Raw genomic sequence first — 18502 nt, 5'->3', positions numbered from 1 at the left:
CTCAGCGTGCACTGCCAGGAGCAACACAGCAGGCAGGATCGCCAAACAGTGCAGCCCACGAACCCCAGATGCAGGCTGGAGACCGGCAGCGAAGGAGGGGGGGACCGGACCAGCGGTGGCAGGACTTGGTTATCCCGGCCTCAGGCTCACCCACGGCCCCTGTTGCACCAGGGCGGTGCCCATTTAAATATAGATGTTAAGGTGCCCCTTGCAGGTCATCTGCCGCTCCTACAGGTACAGCTCTCTGCTCCCACTATTATCTAGGTTACTTTCACTCAAAATATATGTCCAAAACCTTCTCAGAAACTCTACATCAGACCTGCACATCCACCTATTTACCTTGCATCCATAACTGAGAAGCTGTACTTAAACAAAACAGTGAACACAGATTTGACATGCTCTCTGGCAGAGAATCAAAACACCCAGATTGTATAGCCTTGTCTAAGGCTTAATTCTTCTTTTGGCATTGATTAATCCTACCTGTATTCGTTTGTTTTTAAACCTTATGAAAATCAGTCCTTTGGCGGGCAGTCTCCTTTCTTAAGCAGGATTATATTTGTAAACTGAATACATTGTTTTAAAGGACCTCAATTTCTGGATGGAATGGAATAATTTATTTCAATCTGGATAACAAAGTGCACTTACCGTTCTCCATTTCCAAAGTTAGGCAGTCCCCAAAATCACTTAATTCGCAGTTGGTTGCATCATGATCTTTACTCACTGAAACAATTAATTAAATATTGCTAATTAACAACAGTTCAATACCGATACACTGACTGGAGCCTGGCCAGTATGAATCAAAAATGGCAACATAACACTGAAAAACAAACTAGATAGTCCCTTCCAAAGATGTATTACTTTCCAGATATCTATTTAACATTTTTAATGTAGTAACTACAAACAGAGATTTTCAGAGAAAACTCCTGTACATGTGCCTTCCAAACTGTGACACCAAAAGGATAGACAAACACTAAGGACCTCATTAGGACCCTGGTGGTCATGAGACCGCCAGGGCGTTGGTGGAGGTCGGACCGCCGCCAAAGCAGCAGTCCGGCCTCCACATTACGACCATGACGGAGCCGCTGACACTGCCAGGTTGCCGCCAGCCTGGTGGCCTCAGCAGTTTGCAATCCGCCAGGGTGGCACTGCATGCAGCGCCACCCTGGGGATTACGACTCCCCAGTCCGCTAGCGTTTTCATGCCATGGAAAGGCTGGCGGAATGGGTGTATGGAAGGCCCCCTGGGGGCACCTGCACTGCTCATGCACTTGGCATGGGCATGCAGGTGCCCCCATGGACAGCCCCGTCGTGCTTTCCACCGCCCGAATTATGGGCAGTGGAAAGTGAGACAGGTGCTGCTGCACCTCCTGCACCACCACATCGCTGCCAGCTCGATTAGGAGCTGGCATCAATGTTAAACCCTGTTTCCCGATGGGCGGAAACAGCCGGCCCAGCGGGAAACTTGTATTAGGGCCGGTGGTGTCCTTGCTGCACAGGGAGTCAGATGGCAGGACGAGTTTGGTGGGCGGCCTCTGCCGCCTGCCAAACTCATAATGAGGCCCTTAGTTCTTATAGTAAGCCAAGACAAGCTGCTCCCTGCCAATCCCGGGAAAGGGTTAATCTATCTTAGCTTATTGGCAGCACTTACACCCTTTTCAATAGCTTAATCTTCTAATGTACCATCAACCTCCAAATGCCATAATCATACACATCCCACCACCATCCTTACTTTGCTTTTTGTGTCCACACTGCACTATTTTACCTAATCCACTACTTATTATTATGGGTCATAATTTAGACCCCTTTCAGGCTAAACTATTCCCAAAAGAACTGAACAATCTGCTGCACTACCCATGCAGCTCCTCAATTTATCATTCTGACAGTCAAAGATTTTTTCTTTTGGAGAAGACCCATGTACCTGGAATGTCCTTTAATAGGTGGCCCACATGTTTTAGATTGTTGATAACTAACAGAATTGCTAACTTTGTTGTAAAATGGGGGTAGATGCACAGTGTTACTGCTCTTATCAAGGGTATCTACTTTCTCAATAATAAAGTCATGTCATAAGAAATACTTGGTGGGAGTTGATGAATAGCCTGGGTACAGGATATTTTACCTGCACTCCAGAGGAAATACTGCCAAACTGCTTTCACTGTTTAAATCTGCGTAGTTTATAAGGAGTGTGTCACCCAGTACCTCCTGAAAGCATGAGGTGTGTGCACAAGTACTGCTTGGGTACATGTAAAGTGTGGTACCCCTAGATGGACTATGCCTCTATCTTTGTAGCCCACATGGTTGGCTGGTGTTCCCTAAGGTACAGTGTGGCAAAAAGAGCTGTCACCAGGTCCCCAGCCAGTGCTCCTTTCCCTCCTCTCTTAAGAAAGCACTGAAGAAATAAGTGGGTCTAATTTAAAAACTATATAAACTTGTATGTAGCATTAACTATTATTTTGGTTAACACAGGTACAGGAGGGTCAGATTCATGAAAGATTATCACGACTATTGAATATGTAACAGGATACAATAAAATGACACGAAGTAAATTTAAATATATATGGATATCTCAAGAATCTGGCATGAGTCTAACCCTCTTGGACCTACTCTGGATACCCCTGACCTAGCACAATGTTTCTTAAGTATTTATATCCAAAAGCAGCATCTCTTTGGGGTGATCTATGGGAGCCATTATCCAAAGATATCAGTAAAAATAAAAAATAGGGTGATATGACATCCACAGGTCATCAGTATGTAGATCTGAGATCTCAGTTTAAAATCTGCTTCACCGCAGGTCAAGTAAGCTTCTCCAAGACAATGTACACTGGGAAATATATTTTCTACATCTGGTGGATTTCTTTAAAGATTAGCAGATAAAAACACAAATACAACTGTTAACTCCTACCTGCTTTAGATGACAGATCTTGACAGGTGTCTTCGTCCAATGCTATGAGCCTAAATAAAAAAGAAAAAAAGTCTGAACATGAAACACATGTTTGAAACTGAATGCTATCAGAAGGGATAAGCCTGCATGACGGGAAACTTCCCTTAACATACAATAGCAAATTTATTTGACTGGAGTAACTATATGCAAAACATGTGTGTGCGCTATCTAGAATGTTTTTTTCAATGTGACTGAAGTTTTTCTTCATATAATAGAGATTTTCAGTGGCTAGAACTGTACAAAATGTGCTGTTGGCAAAAGTAAATACCAGACTGAATAGTCCTGTCCGGAGAACAGCTTCTGCTTTTAACAGGCAATATCCTGCAGCAATCAGGAGACTGCTGAAAGATGCCAGCCTGCTGTACAGTCAAGGGCAGTCCATGCCACATGTTTTCTGATTAGCTTTCAACAGCCAATCAAAACGGTCCCCACCTCTGGGACCTTTTCTGATTGATTGTAATCAGAATAGGTTCAGAGACTGCTAACAGATGCTGGTGGGTTTGAGCTGAGGTAAGTTTATGTCATAGGTAATTTGAATACAGAACACAGTCTAGGGACATGCAAGCTATCCACGGTTATTTTGAGTAACTGTCACTAGCCAGATAGACTGGTTATAGCAAACAGGACCTATTTGGATTGATTGTAAGAGTCAAAAGTAATCTGATTGGTCCATCCTTACAATCAATCACAACTGGCGCGGAAGTTAGGACCATATGCAAAATATCCAGCAAAACAGCATTTTGGCTGTCTGACTATCTCACAAGGGCTAATAGCTAAGGATGAGGAAAGAAAAGGAACAGATCTAAAAGAAAAGACCATTCTTAAGGGGTGGTGGATTCCAAATTTGTAGAATCAAAACCAAAAATAATCTCCTGCAGCAATCGCAGTGCTAAAAAACACCTAGGCAGTAGAGTTTCTAACAGGCTCTGAAAAGACAAGTGCAACCAGAAACTTTTCACTGGAGTGTGTTCCAGATATATACGTCCCAATCAAAACACTGTCATTTGAGCAACACAAAGGGCTTTGAACGGGAATCCTCTGACAAACTGGGAGCCAGGGTAATGGGGTACCTCTGAAACCCAATCAAATTTCTGTAAGCCAAAATAGCCATATTCTTGGTGCACTGGAATTTTTTAATGATGGTGGTGGCAAGGCCTAAGTAGCAATGCTACACATGTGCCCCAAGATGCTGCCCCAGCTTAAACTCCTCATCAAAGACAAACACCTAAGATTGTTATCACGGACTAAGATGATGTTAAGAGCTAATCCAAATGGTCAGGCATAAGGAGTTCACATATTATCCTGGCAGAGAATCAGCACCTCCATCTTGATGGCATGGACCTTCAGGAGGTCGGTACTTATCCAATCCTGGAATACAGACAGGTATGCTAGGGGAGCCTCCTGGAACTCAGACGGGGCCTAATGAAACCAAGGATCGGTTGGGTGTCATCACTGTAAGACAACTCCATCCCAAACAACAGAATAATACTGGCCTGTGAAGCAGAGAATAGGGGAGTGAAAAGACCCCTTGAGGAGACCATAAATTATCTCTATTCACTAAGATCAATAGGAAGGGAAGCTAGGGTCGATCATCACTCAGATTGAAAAGAGGAAAGCTAGCCAGGCGTTTAACAACTGTCAGGGCTGGTATTCTTCCACACTTTCCACTGACTTTCCCTCTGCATATTATTTGTTGCATTATATTGACCAGGTCCCACTCTAATTCAGTCTACTAATAAATTAACTTTATTGTTCCAGTAAAAACCAGAACAAGACTGTTGCATGCTCTTTAGAATGGAAAGATGGCATTAATGACACTGTATAGAGGAACCTGAGAACGTTTACTGTGCTCGTTTTCAGATGCTGGACGTTCTAATATCTGTGAATAATCGCCAAGCGTTCAGGGGTATAGCACATTCTCATTCACAGGCATGTGCTATTCTTTTGTTTAATAGGTCTGCACAGTGTCTGCATTCACATTCAGGACTGCAGAGGGATATGGGTCCATAGCCCTTATGGTGTTTATTCTCTTTCACATCTACGCTTTCCCTTGTAGTACCCCCAAAAAGGTACAGATTAATGCAATGCAAACCACAGGTGCATACCTAATAGTATATAAAACATACTGTGGTGGTCGGATGAAGCAGTGAGAGACATTTTCAGGGGAGTTTTCCCCTATGACCCACACTGATTCAGTTAGTGGTTTGCAACTCCATACACTTAAATCCACAACACTTAAGTGAGGGTTCTGACTGGTTTGCATTGCTGATAAAATAGTATATTTGCAGAGGAAATGATGGTGAGATTACTGTTACACATCTAGTTCTAACCCAGGCACTTTCAATTTGCAACCTATATTTTTAGCCCTTTCTGTTGTTTTTTGTTTCGCTGCTTACGTTTCCTTTCCCTCTCCGATTTAAAGTTGTCAGATTCCTTTCACCTGTCCTGAGTCCCTTGCCTGCCTTCATTTCCCAAGAAGTGCAATTCTGTTTGTGCAAACAAGGAGCAGCTGACTCCTGTTCCATTCAGGTCACTCTTCCCTACCTAATCCAACCTCTCTCCCTAGAACCACCATATTGTAGTGATTGGACAGGGAAGTGAGAGAGGCTTACATTGGCCTTTTCTACCTTCTCGGGTCACCTTCATTCAACATGATATGTAGAACTGGGCAGAGTTTTATCCACTACAGCAGGAACTGGGCTTCTTAACACCCATTCACTTCAGCGATCAACACTGCATCTCAAAGTAACCTTTCCTCGCAGGGCATCCATTCCAGGGGTCCAGTTGAAAGGCAGAGATGTTAAAGAAGTTTTCCTGAAGTGTCATCACTGTTTGGGACTGAGGGACTGGAAAGTGCTAAAGGGCCACTTATGAGTTGTGCCCTTTTGCTCCTTGATACCATTTTCTTAATATGTTTCTCTCATGCCTCTCCCTTCCTTTCCATTACTCTAAAAACATTTCTTCCATAAGTTTCCTGAATCTCATCCAGAGAGGTGGTCTGCACATCCACTTTCTAGGTTGACCGGCTGAACCACAGATGTGGTGGTTGATTCTCAATGAGTTGCACATTCATGGCTTCTGGATTTACCACATGATCCCACTAATGTGGTATCTGTTTATTCTTCTTTGCTTGTACAGTTGACACTTGTGGAGTGATTTTTGACACCAAATACTGTGAGGTCTGGTATTCTTGTTGGGTGGTGAATTAGCTGCTTCTGATTTGACACAGTACGTCAACATTATAAAACATAACAATGGGTATGGCATATCTTTCTCAGGAAATACCAAAGTATTGAAAACCGCAGATCATATTTTTTTTACTCTAAGTAATTCTCTGACTCTTAAGAATTACGTGCTAGTGGTGGCTAGATCTTTTCTACTCTTGTCAGGAGTGTAACTACATTAAAATTTCTGATCATTTTTAATGTATACAAACAAAGAGCCTGATTTATGTGCTGCGGAAAGGGCACTCCGATGCAATAGCGACAGACTACCCTTCCCACCAACATAATGGTCTGCTCGCCAAATAAAAAAATGGACGCACCATAGTTTGGCGAGGGCAGAGACATCTCCAAGCTGCTCCGATGGCCCAAAAGAGTAAGGGCCAGCTGAAAATTGGCTATATATCCACCTGCCAATTTAGATGGGTGGCCATATAGCCATTTTTCACTGCCCATCAAGCTCGGGGAGGCAGCCATCCAACATCTAGATGGGGCCTCTCTGAGCTCTGTGCACGTTTCTATCATTGGGTGATCCAGGTAATTCATTCAATGTCATTCTCTTTCTATGTCCACCTCCCCTATCGTGCACCCATATGCACTGAGGCTCCTCTCTCACCAACAATGTGATTATACTGGTGCGCCATAAAGAACCTACACAAAGTCATGCATTGATTTAAGCTTACATTCCTGCACAATATTGCGCCAGGTACTTTGTTATTCAGAGTCTCGCATTGGTACAGATGTATTGACTAACGGCTTTCTTATCACGTATTACTTTGTTACAGTGAATGCTTTGGGATGAAACAAGTGTCACTTTCTGTGATTAGATGCCATGAATGAGACTTTCTGTAATTTAATATGTAAAGAAAGCTTAAAGTACAACTTTTTTGTGTTTGATGCCTTAAGATGCTGTACATGCTATTTTCCGAAATTAAATACTAAGGAGGTTACCAGTGCTCATTTCTAACATTAGATGTCTCTGGATTTAGCTGTTCCTCTGCGTTAGGGTGTTGTTATGTAGCACATTCTAAAAATGCATTTCTTCTAATGTTATCATTTCCACTGACTGGCGTTGTTTCTTGTAATGTAATAACAGCCCTTCTCTGGCTTTTAGTATCTCAATTTTATAAATGCTTAGCCAATATGTCTCACCTTTGGGACCTTTTAAGTGTTTAACCGTGCAGCAAATGGGCACATGGTTAAGTGTTTAACCATGCAGCACAGTAACATGAGGGTGCTGATCCCTAACCCTAAGCTCTTTAATTTCACCTTTGACGAAAACGGGAAGAATATGACAGAGATCACAAAACCTTTTGTGGAAAACTATAAGGATCAGAAAGTTCTTGAACTGTAAAACAGATGTAGGAAGTTGGCTCTGTATGTGCTATTTCAAAGTAAGGAATAGCATGCACAGAGTCCAAGGGTTCCCCTTAGAGGTAAGATAGTGGCAAAAAGAGATAATACTAATGCTCTATTTTGTGGTAGTGTGGTCGAGCAGTAGGCTTATCCAAGGAGTAGTGTTAAGCATTTGTTGTACATACACATAGACAATAAATGAGGTACACACACTCAGAGACAAATCCAGCCAATAGGTTTTTATATAGAAAAATATCTTTTCTTAGTTTATTTTAAGAACCACAGGTTCAAATTCTACATGTAATATCTCATTCGAAAGGTATTGCAGGTAAGTACTTTAGGAACTTCAAATCATCAAAATTGCATGTATACTTTTCAAGTTATTCACAAATAGCTGTTTTAAAAGTGGACACTTAGTGCAATTTTCACAGTTCCTAGGGGAGGTAAGTATTTGTTAGGTTAACCAGGTAAGTAAGACACTTACAGGGCTTAGTTCTTGGTCCAAGGTAGCCCACCGTTGGGGGTTCAGAGCAACCCCAAAGTCACCACACCAGCAGCTCAGGGCCGGTCAGGTGCAGAGTTCAAAGTGGTGCCCAAAACGCATAGGCTAGAATGGAAAGAAGGGGGTGCCCCGGTTCCGGTCTGTTTGCAGGTAAGTACCCGCGTCTTCGGAGGGCAGACCAGGGGGGTTTTGTAGGGCACCGGGGGGGGGGACACAAGTCCACACAGAAATTTCACCCTCAGCGGCGCGGGGGCGGCCGGGTGCAGTGTAGAAACAAGCGTCGGGTTCGCAATGTTAGTCTATGAGAGATCTCGGGATCTCTTCAGCGCTGCAGGCAGGCAAGGGGGGGGTTCCTCGGGGAAACCTCCACTTGGGCAAGGGAGAGGGACTCCTGGGGGTCACTTCTCCAGTGAAAGTCCGGTCCTTCAGGTCCTGGGGGCTGCGGGTGCAGGGTCTCTCCCAGGCGTCGGGACTTTAGGTTCAAAGAGTCGCGGTCAGGGGAAGCCTCGGGATTCCCTCTGCAGGCGGCGCTGTGGGGGCTCAGGGGGGACAGGTTTTGGTACTCACAGTATCAGAGTAGTCCTGGGGTCCCGCCTGAGGTGTCGGATCTCCACCAGCCGAGTCGGGGTCGCCGGGTGCAGTGTTGCAAGTCTCACGCTTCTTGCGGGGAGCTTGCAGGGTTCTTTAAAGCTGCTGGAAACAAAGTTGCAGCCTTTCTTGGAGCAGGTCCGCTGTCCTCGGGAGTTTCTTGTCTTTTCGAAGCAGGGGCAGTCCTCAGAGGATGTCGAGGTCGCTGGTCCCTTTGGAAGGCGTCGCTGGAGCAGGATCTTTGGAAGGCAGGAGACAGGCCGGTGAGTTTCTGGAGCCAAGGCAGTTGTCGTCTTCTGGTCTTCCTCTGCAGGGGTTTTCAGCTAGGCAGTCCTTCTTCTTGTAGTTGCAGGAATCAAATTTTCTAGGGTTCAGGGTAGCCCTTAAATACTAAATTTAAGGGCGTGTTTAGGTCTGGGGGGTTAGTAGCCAATGGCTACTAGCCCTGAGGGTGGGTACACCCTCTTTGTGCCTCCTCCCAAGGGGAGGGGGTCACAATCCTAACCCTATTGGGGGAATCCTCCATCTGCAAGATGGAGGATTTCTAAAAGTTAGAGTCACCTCAGCTCAGGACACCTTAGGGGCTGTCCTGACTGGCCAGTGACTCCTCCTTGTTTTTCTCATTATTTTCTCCGGCCTTGCCGCCAAAAGTGGGGCCTGGCCGGAGGGGGCGGGCAACTCCACTAGCTGGAGTGTCCTGCTGGGTTGGCACAAAGGAGGCGAGCCTTTGAGGCTCACCGCCAGGTGTGACAATTCCTGCCTGGGGGAGGTGTTAGCATCTCCACCCAGTGCAGGCTTTGTTACTGGCCTCAGAGTGACAAAGGCACTCTCCCCATGGGGCCAGCAACATGTCTCGGTTTGTGGCAGGCTGCTAAAACTAGTCAGCCTACACAGATAGTCGGTTAAGTTTCAGGGGGCACCTCTAAGGTGCCCTCTGTGGTGTATTTTACAATAAAATGTACACTGGCATCAGTGTGCATTTATTGTGCTGAGAAGTTTGATACCAAACTTCCCAGTTTTCAGTGTAGCCATTATGGTGCTGTGGAGTTCGTGTTTGACAGACTCCCAGACCATATACTCTTATGGCTACCCTGCACTTACAATGTCTAAGGTTTTGTTTAGACACTGTAGGGGTACCATGCTCATGCACTGGTACCCTCACCTATGGTATAGTGCACCCTGCCTTAGGGCTGTAAGGCCTGCTAGAGGGGTGTCTTACCTATACTGCATAGGCAGTGAGAGGCTGGCATGGCACCCTGAGGGGAGTGCCATGTCGACTTACTCGTTTTGTTCTCACTAGCACACACAAGCTGGCAAGCAGTGTGTCTGTGCTGAGTGAGAGGTCTCCAGGGTGGCATAAGACATGCTGCAGCCCTTAGAGACCTTCCTTGGCATCAGGGCCCTTGGTACTAGAAGTACCAGTTACAAGGGACTTATCTGGATGCCAGGGTCTGCCAATTGTGGATACAAAAGTACAGGTTAGGGAAAGAACACTGGTGCTGGGGCCTGGTTAGCAGGCCTCAGCACACTTTCAATTGTAAACATAGCATCAGCAAAGGCAAAAAGTCAGGGGGCAACCATGCCAAGGAGGCATTTCCTTACAACAGAGTTTTGTGCTATTTTGCCCTTGTTGCAATGAGTACAATTCTCCCGGTACACAAGTGTATATTCCAACATCTTAGAGCTATAAAGAATAATGATAGCACGTAACCATTGGTCGAACCTTTTTATAGAATGCATGGGTGAGATCATACTCTGTTATCCTACAGTGCCATAGACCATGTACCTAAAAAACTCAGAGGAGGGGACAGGGAAAAAGACCTTCATAGGATGGAATCAAACAACATATTAGAACTAAATAAAGAGAACCATTTGGGCTCAATAGAGACAAGGAACTTTATGTCCAACTCTGAATCTATAATACTGGATTTTGATATAAAGTTCGCTTACTTGCCATCTCTAGTTTGTTAGAATGTACTGAAATAAGGATGTTCTTAATATGGATTTAATTCTTTGATTTGCTTTTATATGTCTTTGCAGGGGCAGAAAATGGCAAACAGGATACAAATGAAATATCCTTCCTTATCATCAATAGTGGTAGAAGATCATTATTTCACTTTTAATACAAATAATAGTCAGGTATCACTAGGTTTCAGAGGCTTATCAGATGTAAAGTAACAATGTATGTGTTACCAAGAAGTTGTTAGATATAAAAGCTCACTTTGGTGTAATTAGCGTGATAAATTCAGTAATGTGAATTATGATTCTTTGAGTACATGGTATTGGCAATGTTATTTTTTTATTTTGCATCAAGTATAATGTGAAATTATGTGATTAATTTTGGACAGTACATCTTTTTACCAGTATTAAGATAAAGATGTATAAATACAGCTTGGCTGCAAGTGGTAATGGTCATTTGAAGTAGGCTACATTTAAAAATAGTGCTGCCCTTAGCTATAAAGTTTTTGTCCATTTTTGTTGTTGATTATCACTAAGTGTGTTTATATATCATGTTGATATGTTGATTGCTGACAAATGTCATGACCAAGGCACGGAGTGCGCCGAAACGCACCGACAGTCCTTTGCCAATATATTTTTACTCAGTTTCCAAGTGGAGTGCTGAGATTTCTTCATTTTATGAAAGGAGTCTATCTTTGGAAATATATATACACACACACACCCACATATATATATATCTTAATCTGTGAAAGAAAAGCTTCCGATGCCCGAAGCACAGTGCAGAAGCCAGCGGTCAGTGTAATTTAATGTTGGGATACCACAAGGGATGGTAGTTTTCAATCTACTACCAGACACTCCCTGTCCCTTTTTCTCATATATATATATACATATATATACACATATATATATATACACACACATACACACATATATATATTCATTAGAAAAAAAACAAAAGTTATAGGAACATTATAGTTAGGTTCATGTTTTACCCACAAAAAAATCACAGAAATTCAGCAGTTATAGTTATACTTATAGCTATACTTATGTTAAGAAAATATAACTTGTGGCTTAGAGTAATTTAACAGCAGAAGTTAAAGTTTCTTCAGATAAGTATAGTTCTTCAGTGAATTTCTATGGTACATAAATACTGTTCGTTAATACAGGAAGGAGTGTAAAACCTGGCTCTTCAACTGAAGCTCAGAGGACAAACCCCCTCATTGCCTTGAGACCCTTACGGGTGAGTAGCTGCGCTTTATAAACATTGATTTGAACCAACGCCGTGCATGGCCTTTGGCCGTGAGCACCAGGGGTTGGTCGCAGGGCAGGCGGCCAACCCCCTGCATGCACTCAAAGGCCATGTGCGGCAGGTGTATGGTATGTATTTTTTTCCCCATTGGGCTTCGGATTCGTGGGTCCATCACGGATGCGCCCTAGTGGATCCATAGATAAGCCAAAAAATAAAAACTGCTCAATTCTCAGAGACCCCTTCATGTTTGCTATGGGGTCAGGATGACTCTATCCTAAGCCATAGTGTGTGTTTTTATTTGGGGTTTCTCCCCAGGGGCCCAGTCAAGATACAAAATGGCAGCTGCAATTTTCCTTTCAGGTTGCGGCCAGCCAATCAGATCCTTGCTTTTTGCCCTGATCTGCCAGTCCACCCCCAGGTAACTGCGGATATCCTGTGGGTAGATCAGCGAAGAATACGTGTCCCTAGATAGCTATTTTTGTTGCCTTTAATAACCCCAAAACTACTAAATAGATATACACAAAATTACAAAATGGGCTGTTTCTAGATGAAGATCTAGCTTTCTCCCAATTTGTATATATACACACACACACCACCAGTAGGCAATGTATTATATATATGCAATGTATATGTACACACAAGTACTTTCTCTCTTTCAATTTGTATATATACACACACACCACCAGTAGACAATGCATTATATATTTGCAATGTATATGTACACACAAGTACTTTCTCTCTTTCAATCTCTTTCTCCCAATCACACACCCAATCAGTCCCACTTAGACACTCACGTACTCACAGACCCACTCAGATCCTCGTGTACCCACCCACAGCCCTAGTCAGACCTTCACATGCCCACTCACAGACCCACTCAGACACTCATGCGCCCACTCACAAACCCATTCAGACTCTCACTCACAGACCCACCGAGACTCTCATGCACCCACTCGCAGACTTGTGCAGACTGACGCACCCCACTAAGACACTGATGCACACACTCTCACACCCAGACAAAAACTCTCACAGCCTCTCCCACCCCCAGATACACCCTCTTACACCTATTCTCACACCCAGAGAGATAAGATGCAGCCAAAGGGCTGTGTGTAGAGTAGGGGTGGGTGGTTAGCCGCAGGGACTGGCTGCAGGCCAGACCTTGCAGGAAACTACTGCTGCGCACTGGCAAAGGCCATGCACAGTGCATGGTTGGGTTCTTAACGGGGGTTGGCCTTCGGCCATGCACAGCGGCGGGTGGATTAACATATAGTAATGGAAATTGCTATACGTAAACAAAACATAGAAAGTCACTGAAAAAAACAAAGGTAACAGGGACGTTATAGTTAGGAAATATAATTGAAAAAAAAACATAGAAATTCACTGAAAAAAACCATGGGATGTTATAGTTAAACTCACATTGTAAATGTAAAAAACAATAGATAATCACCTTTTATAGTTAAGAGCTATCTCAAGTAACTATAGCTCGTACCTTAAGGTAACTATAACTTGTGCCCTCGCCATGCACTGCTAAGTATCCCACGAATTACAGCACTCATGACATCTTTGATAACATCATTGATAATATCAATGTAATATTTGCAGTAACATTTTTTACAAAAAAAACTGTGCATGGAGGGGGCACGAGTTATAGTTACAGGAGAATTTCTATGATTTTGTTTGTTTAAAATGTGGGCCTAACTATAACATCACTGTAACCTTTGTTTTTGTCAGTGAAAATTATAGTTAGGTTCCCATAGGAAAAGTGTTTTTGTTTTGCCAATAACTTTGGCACCGTTTGACAAATCTTCACAAATCTTCACAGCCCCAGGGACCATCACCTCCCCGGGGTCGACTCATGCAAAAATAAAGGAGGTGGGGTCATGCAGCGCCCCTCCTGGAGCCATTAAAGGCCCTGGGGACAGCTTCCCCCCAGGGCTGGCTCCTTATCTCCATAGGTGCCCATCCTCAGGAGATAGCTGTTTGCTGCCGCTTAGCGGGAGTTTTGACAGCTCCCGGCAAGCCGGAGCAAACTGTAAGTCCACTCCCAGTGTGTGGGAGCAGGAAAACTGTTCCCGCTTGCTGGGAGTGGCTTTTCATCTTTGACAATGGGCAGGAAAACAAATGAAAGGATCGCTCCCGCACACAGGGAGTAGCAGGCGGAGAGCCAGAAGGGAGCGCGGGGGCATTAAGGCTCCCCGCGGTTGAAAACCAGAGGAATACGAGCACATCTATATAAAACAAAGAAGCACTTAATACATATAATTAAGAGGTAGTGCCCTTCTTCAGTGGAGATTAAACTCTTCCCGTTGTTTTCTCCATACTAGGATTCGTGTCAGCACAGATCTTTGTATGTCGACGCTGGAGCAACTATCTCATTGCCAAAATTACAGACACAGAAGGTCACTGGAGACATTACCTTGTCATCCTTTACACAGTCATAGTGTAGAATATGCACTAAACATTTACCCAATGAGGTAGCAGTTACTAATTACCCATTACAAAGTAACCAGTTGGGTAGACATTTTGAGCTAAACTGTGGCCTAATCTTATATAAATAAGCAGGTTACAATACATTCTGGCACTGATGCTCATTTCTCAGAAATTAACCCTCAACGAGAAGCACTTACAAATAAAAACAAAGCAGGTGCCCAAGCTGAAGCTCCACTATTGTTAAGTGCAAATCACTAAAACATTTGGACAAGTACTTGTGTTCTCTCTGAACTTCAAACATAGAAGCTGAAATTGGCCAGGGAGGGGGGCCTTGCGGCCAATGCCTGAAGCAGGTGGCACAGCGTTGGATGCAACTGCCAGGCTCTGCGGCCAAACCCCGCTGCGCACTGCCGCAGGCATGGTGTGGCACAGGGTTGGGTGCTTATGGACGGTTGGCTGCAGCCAAATGCCATGAGGGGTGGTGGTTGGATTAACTTACAGTAATTAAATGTTACTTCTTGTTAAAAAAACATAGAAATTCACAGATACAAACAGAGGTTACAGGGACGTTATATAGGTAGGAATTAGCATTTAAAAAAGCATTTAAAAAAATTAATTCTCAGAAAAAATAGCAAAGGTTACAGGGACATTATAGCCAAGTTCTAAATTTACATAAACTAAACCATAGAAATTCAGCATTTATAATTATTTCAAGTAACTATAACTCGCGCCCTCACCATTCACTGCTAATTACCCCACACATTACATCACTCATAACATCTTCTTTGACTTCATTGCAACATTTGATGTAAAATTATTGATGATAAAACTGTGCATGGCAGGGGCGCGAGTTATAGTTACCTTGGGACATGAGTTTTGTGCGTGTAAACTATAACGTCCCTGTAACCTTTGTTGTTTTCTTTGACTATATATGGAAAATGTCACTTACCCAGTGTACATCTGTTCGTGGCATGAGACGCTGCAGATTCACATGCTGTGCATTATCCTGCCATCTAGTGTTGGGCTCGGAGTGTTACAAGTTGTTTTTCTTCGAAGAAGTCTTTTCGAGTCACGAGACCGAGGGACTCCTCCCTTTCGGCTCCATTGCGCATGGGCGTCGACTCCATCTTAGATTGTTTTTCCCGCAGAGGGTAAGGTAGGAGTTGTGTATATGGTAAAGGTGCCCATGCAATGGAGTAAGTATGTAAGTACACAATGTGATTAAAAGTGATATATATTTACAAATTTACAAATGTACAAGTTTCATCAACATATAATATACAGTTTTCATCAACTTAAAACGGTTACAGGGTCCCGGGAGGCGGGAAAGAGCATGTAAATCTGCAGCGTCTCATGCCACGAACAGATGTACACTGGGTAAGTGACATTTTCCGTTCGATGGCATGTGTAGCTGCAGATACACATGCTGTGCATAGACTAGTAAGCAGTTACTCCCCAAAAGCGGTGGTTTAGCCTGTAGGAGTCGAAGTTGTTTGAAATAATGTTCGTAATACTGCCTGTCCTACTGTGGCTTGTTGTGTTGTTAACACATCTACACAGTAGTGTTTTGTGAATGTATGAGGCGTAGACCATGTGGCTGCCTTACAGATTTCTGTCATAGGTATATTTCCTAGAAAGGCCATTGTGGCGCCTTTCTTTCTAGTGGAGTGTGCCTTTGGGGTAATAGGCAGGTCTCTCTTTGCTTTCACATAGCAGGTTTGAATACATTTCACTATCCATCTGGCAATGCCTTGTTTGGATATTGGATTCCCTGCATGAGGTTTTTGGAAGGCTACAAACAATTGTTTGGTCTTGCGAAATTGTTTTGTTCTATCAATGTAATACATTAGTGCTCTTTTGGCTACTGAGTCTGGTTGTGGAAAAAAGACTGGGTGTTCCACTGTCTGGTTTAGGTGGAACGGTGATATAACTTTTGGTAAAAATTTGGGATTTGTGCGTAGAACCACTTTATGTTTGTGTATTTGTATAAAGGGTTCTTGTAGAGTAAGTACTTGTAATTCACTTACTCTTCTAAGAGATGTGATAGCTATTAGGAAGGCTACTTTCCAGGTTAAGTATTGCCTTTCACAAGAGCGCATGGGTTCAAATGGTGGACCCAAGAGTCGTGTTAATACAATATTGAGGTTCCATGAGGGAACTGGTGGTGTTCTTGGGGGTATGATTCTCTTTAGACCCTCCATAAATGCTTTGATGACTGGGATTCTAAAGAGTGATTTTGAATGTGTAATCTGCAGATAGGCAGATATTGCTGTGAGATGTATTTTAATGGACGAAAAAGCTAGATTTGATTTTTGTAAGTGCAATAAGTAGCTTACAATGTTTTTTGCGGACGCATGTAGTGGTTGCATTTGATTATTATGGCAGTAATAAACGAATCTTTTCCATTTATTTGCGTAACAATGTCTTGTAGTAGGTTTTCTTGCTTGTTTAATGACCTCCATACATTCTTGTGTAAGGTCTAAATGTCCAAAGATTTCAGGAGCCAGATTGCTAGATTGAGCGATGCTGGATTCGGGTATCTGATCTGTTGTTTGTGTTGAGTTAACAGATCTGGTCTGTTTGGTAGTTTGATATGAGGTACTACTGACAGATCTAGTAGTGTTGTGTACCATGGCTGGCAAGCCCAAGTTGGTGCTATTAGTATTAGTTTGAGTTTGTTTTGACTCAATTTGTTTACTAGATACGGAAGGAGTGGGAGAGGGGGAAAAGCGTAAGCAAATATCCCTGACCAACTCATCCATAACGCATTGCCCTTGGAGTGAGGGTGTGGATACCTGGCCGCAAAGTTTTGGCTTTTTGAGTTTTCTTTTGTTGCGAATAGGTCTATTTGTGGTGTTCCCCAGCTTTGAAAGTAAGTTTGTAGTATCTGGGGATGAATTTCCCATTCGTGTGTTTGTTGGTGATCTCGACTGAGATTGTCGGCTAACTGGTTTTGAATTCCTGGGATGTACTCTGCTATTAGGCGAATGTGATTGTGAATCGCCCAATGCCAAATCTTTTGTGCTAAGAGACACAGCTGTGATGAGTGCGTCCCTCCCTGTTTGTTTAGGTAATACATTGTTGTCATGTTGTCTGTTTTGATAAGAATGTGTTTGTGGGCTATTAACGGTTGAAATGCTTTCAATTCTAGAAATACTGCAAGTAGTTCCAGATGATTTATATGAAGTTTGCTTTGTTGAGCGTCCCATTGTCCCTGGATGCTGTGTTGGTTGAGGTGTGCTCCCCACCCTACCATGGAAGCATCTGTTGTGATCACGTATTGAGGCACAGGGTCTTGGAATGGCCGCCCTTGGTTTAAATTTATAGGATTCCACCATTGAAGCGAGGAGTGTGTTTGGCGGTCTATCAACACTAGATCTTGAAGTTGACCCTGTGCTTGTGTCCATTGTGTTGCTAGGCACTGTTGTAAGGGCCGCATGCGTAGTCTTGCGTTTGGGACAATGGCTATGCATGAAGACATCATGTCTAGAAGTTTAATCACAAACCTCACTTGATAGTGTTGGTTTGGGTGCATGTTTGGTATTACATTTTGGAATGCTTGTACCCTTTGTGGACTTGGAGTGGCAATCCCTTTTTGTGTGTTGATTGTTGCTCCTAAGTATTGTTGTATTTGACACGGTTGTAGATTTGATTTTTGGTAGTTTATAGAGAACCCTAGCTTGTGAAGGCTTTCTATGACGTATTTTGTGTGTTGAAGACCGCGGTGGGTATTTTGAGGTTTCCCCTGGGCTGGCGGGCGGCCTCCAAAAGGCCGCCCGCCAGCCCAGGGGAAAACGTCCTTCCCACGATGAAGCCGGCTCGTAATCGAGCCGGCGGAGTAGGAAGGTGCGACGGGTGCTACTGCTAAAGCAGACAGTGAAATACAAGCGGGGCCCCCAGGGGCCCCGCGAACCGCCAGGAACAGGATGGCGGTAGGGGGTGTCAGAATCCCCTCGGCGGCGCAGCAAGCTGCGCCGCCTTGGAGGATTCCAACAGGCAGTGGTAAACCGGCGGTTTACCCTTTCTGACCGCGGCTGAACCGCCGCGGTCAGAATGCCCTCGGGAGCACCGCCAGCCTGTTGGCGGTGCTCCCGTGGTCGGTGGCCCTGGCGGCCACCGGCCGCCAGGTTCAGAATGACCCCCTTAGTGTTCTGAGGTCTAATATGGGTCTCAGTGTTTTGTCCTTTTTTGGAATTAGAAAATACAGGGAGTAAACACCTGTTCCTTTTTGATGGTTGGGTACTAGTTCTATTGCTTCTTTTT

The 18502-nt window shown here is 43.9% G+C and overlaps 1 protein-coding gene across 2 annotated transcripts in view; it reads right to left on the bottom strand.

Annotated features, from left to right (window-relative positions):
- The window catches only part of ICA1L (islet cell autoantigen 1 like), a 370063-nt gene that overhangs the window by 182067 nt on the left and 169494 nt on the right, over positions 1 to 18502 (bottom strand). For both annotated transcript variants that reach the window (XM_069226037.1, XM_069226039.1), the window contains exons 9-10: positions 2899 to 2948; positions 646 to 720 (exon numbers count right to left, since the gene is read on the bottom strand). In XM_069226037.1, the coding sequence (XP_069082138.1) occupies positions 646 to 720; positions 2899 to 2948 (125 nt within the window). The remainder of the gene's footprint in view (positions 1 to 645; positions 721 to 2898; positions 2949 to 18502) is intronic.

The sequence above is a fragment of the Pleurodeles waltl genome, chromosome 3_1 (assembly GCF_031143425.1).
Source record: "Pleurodeles waltl isolate 20211129_DDA chromosome 3_1, aPleWal1.hap1.20221129, whole genome shotgun sequence".
Classification (NCBI taxonomy): domain Eukaryota; kingdom Metazoa; phylum Chordata; class Amphibia; order Caudata; family Salamandridae; genus Pleurodeles; species Pleurodeles waltl.
The sequence above is the reverse complement of the archived record's forward strand: the minus strand, read 5'-3'. Positions and strand labels throughout refer to the sequence as shown.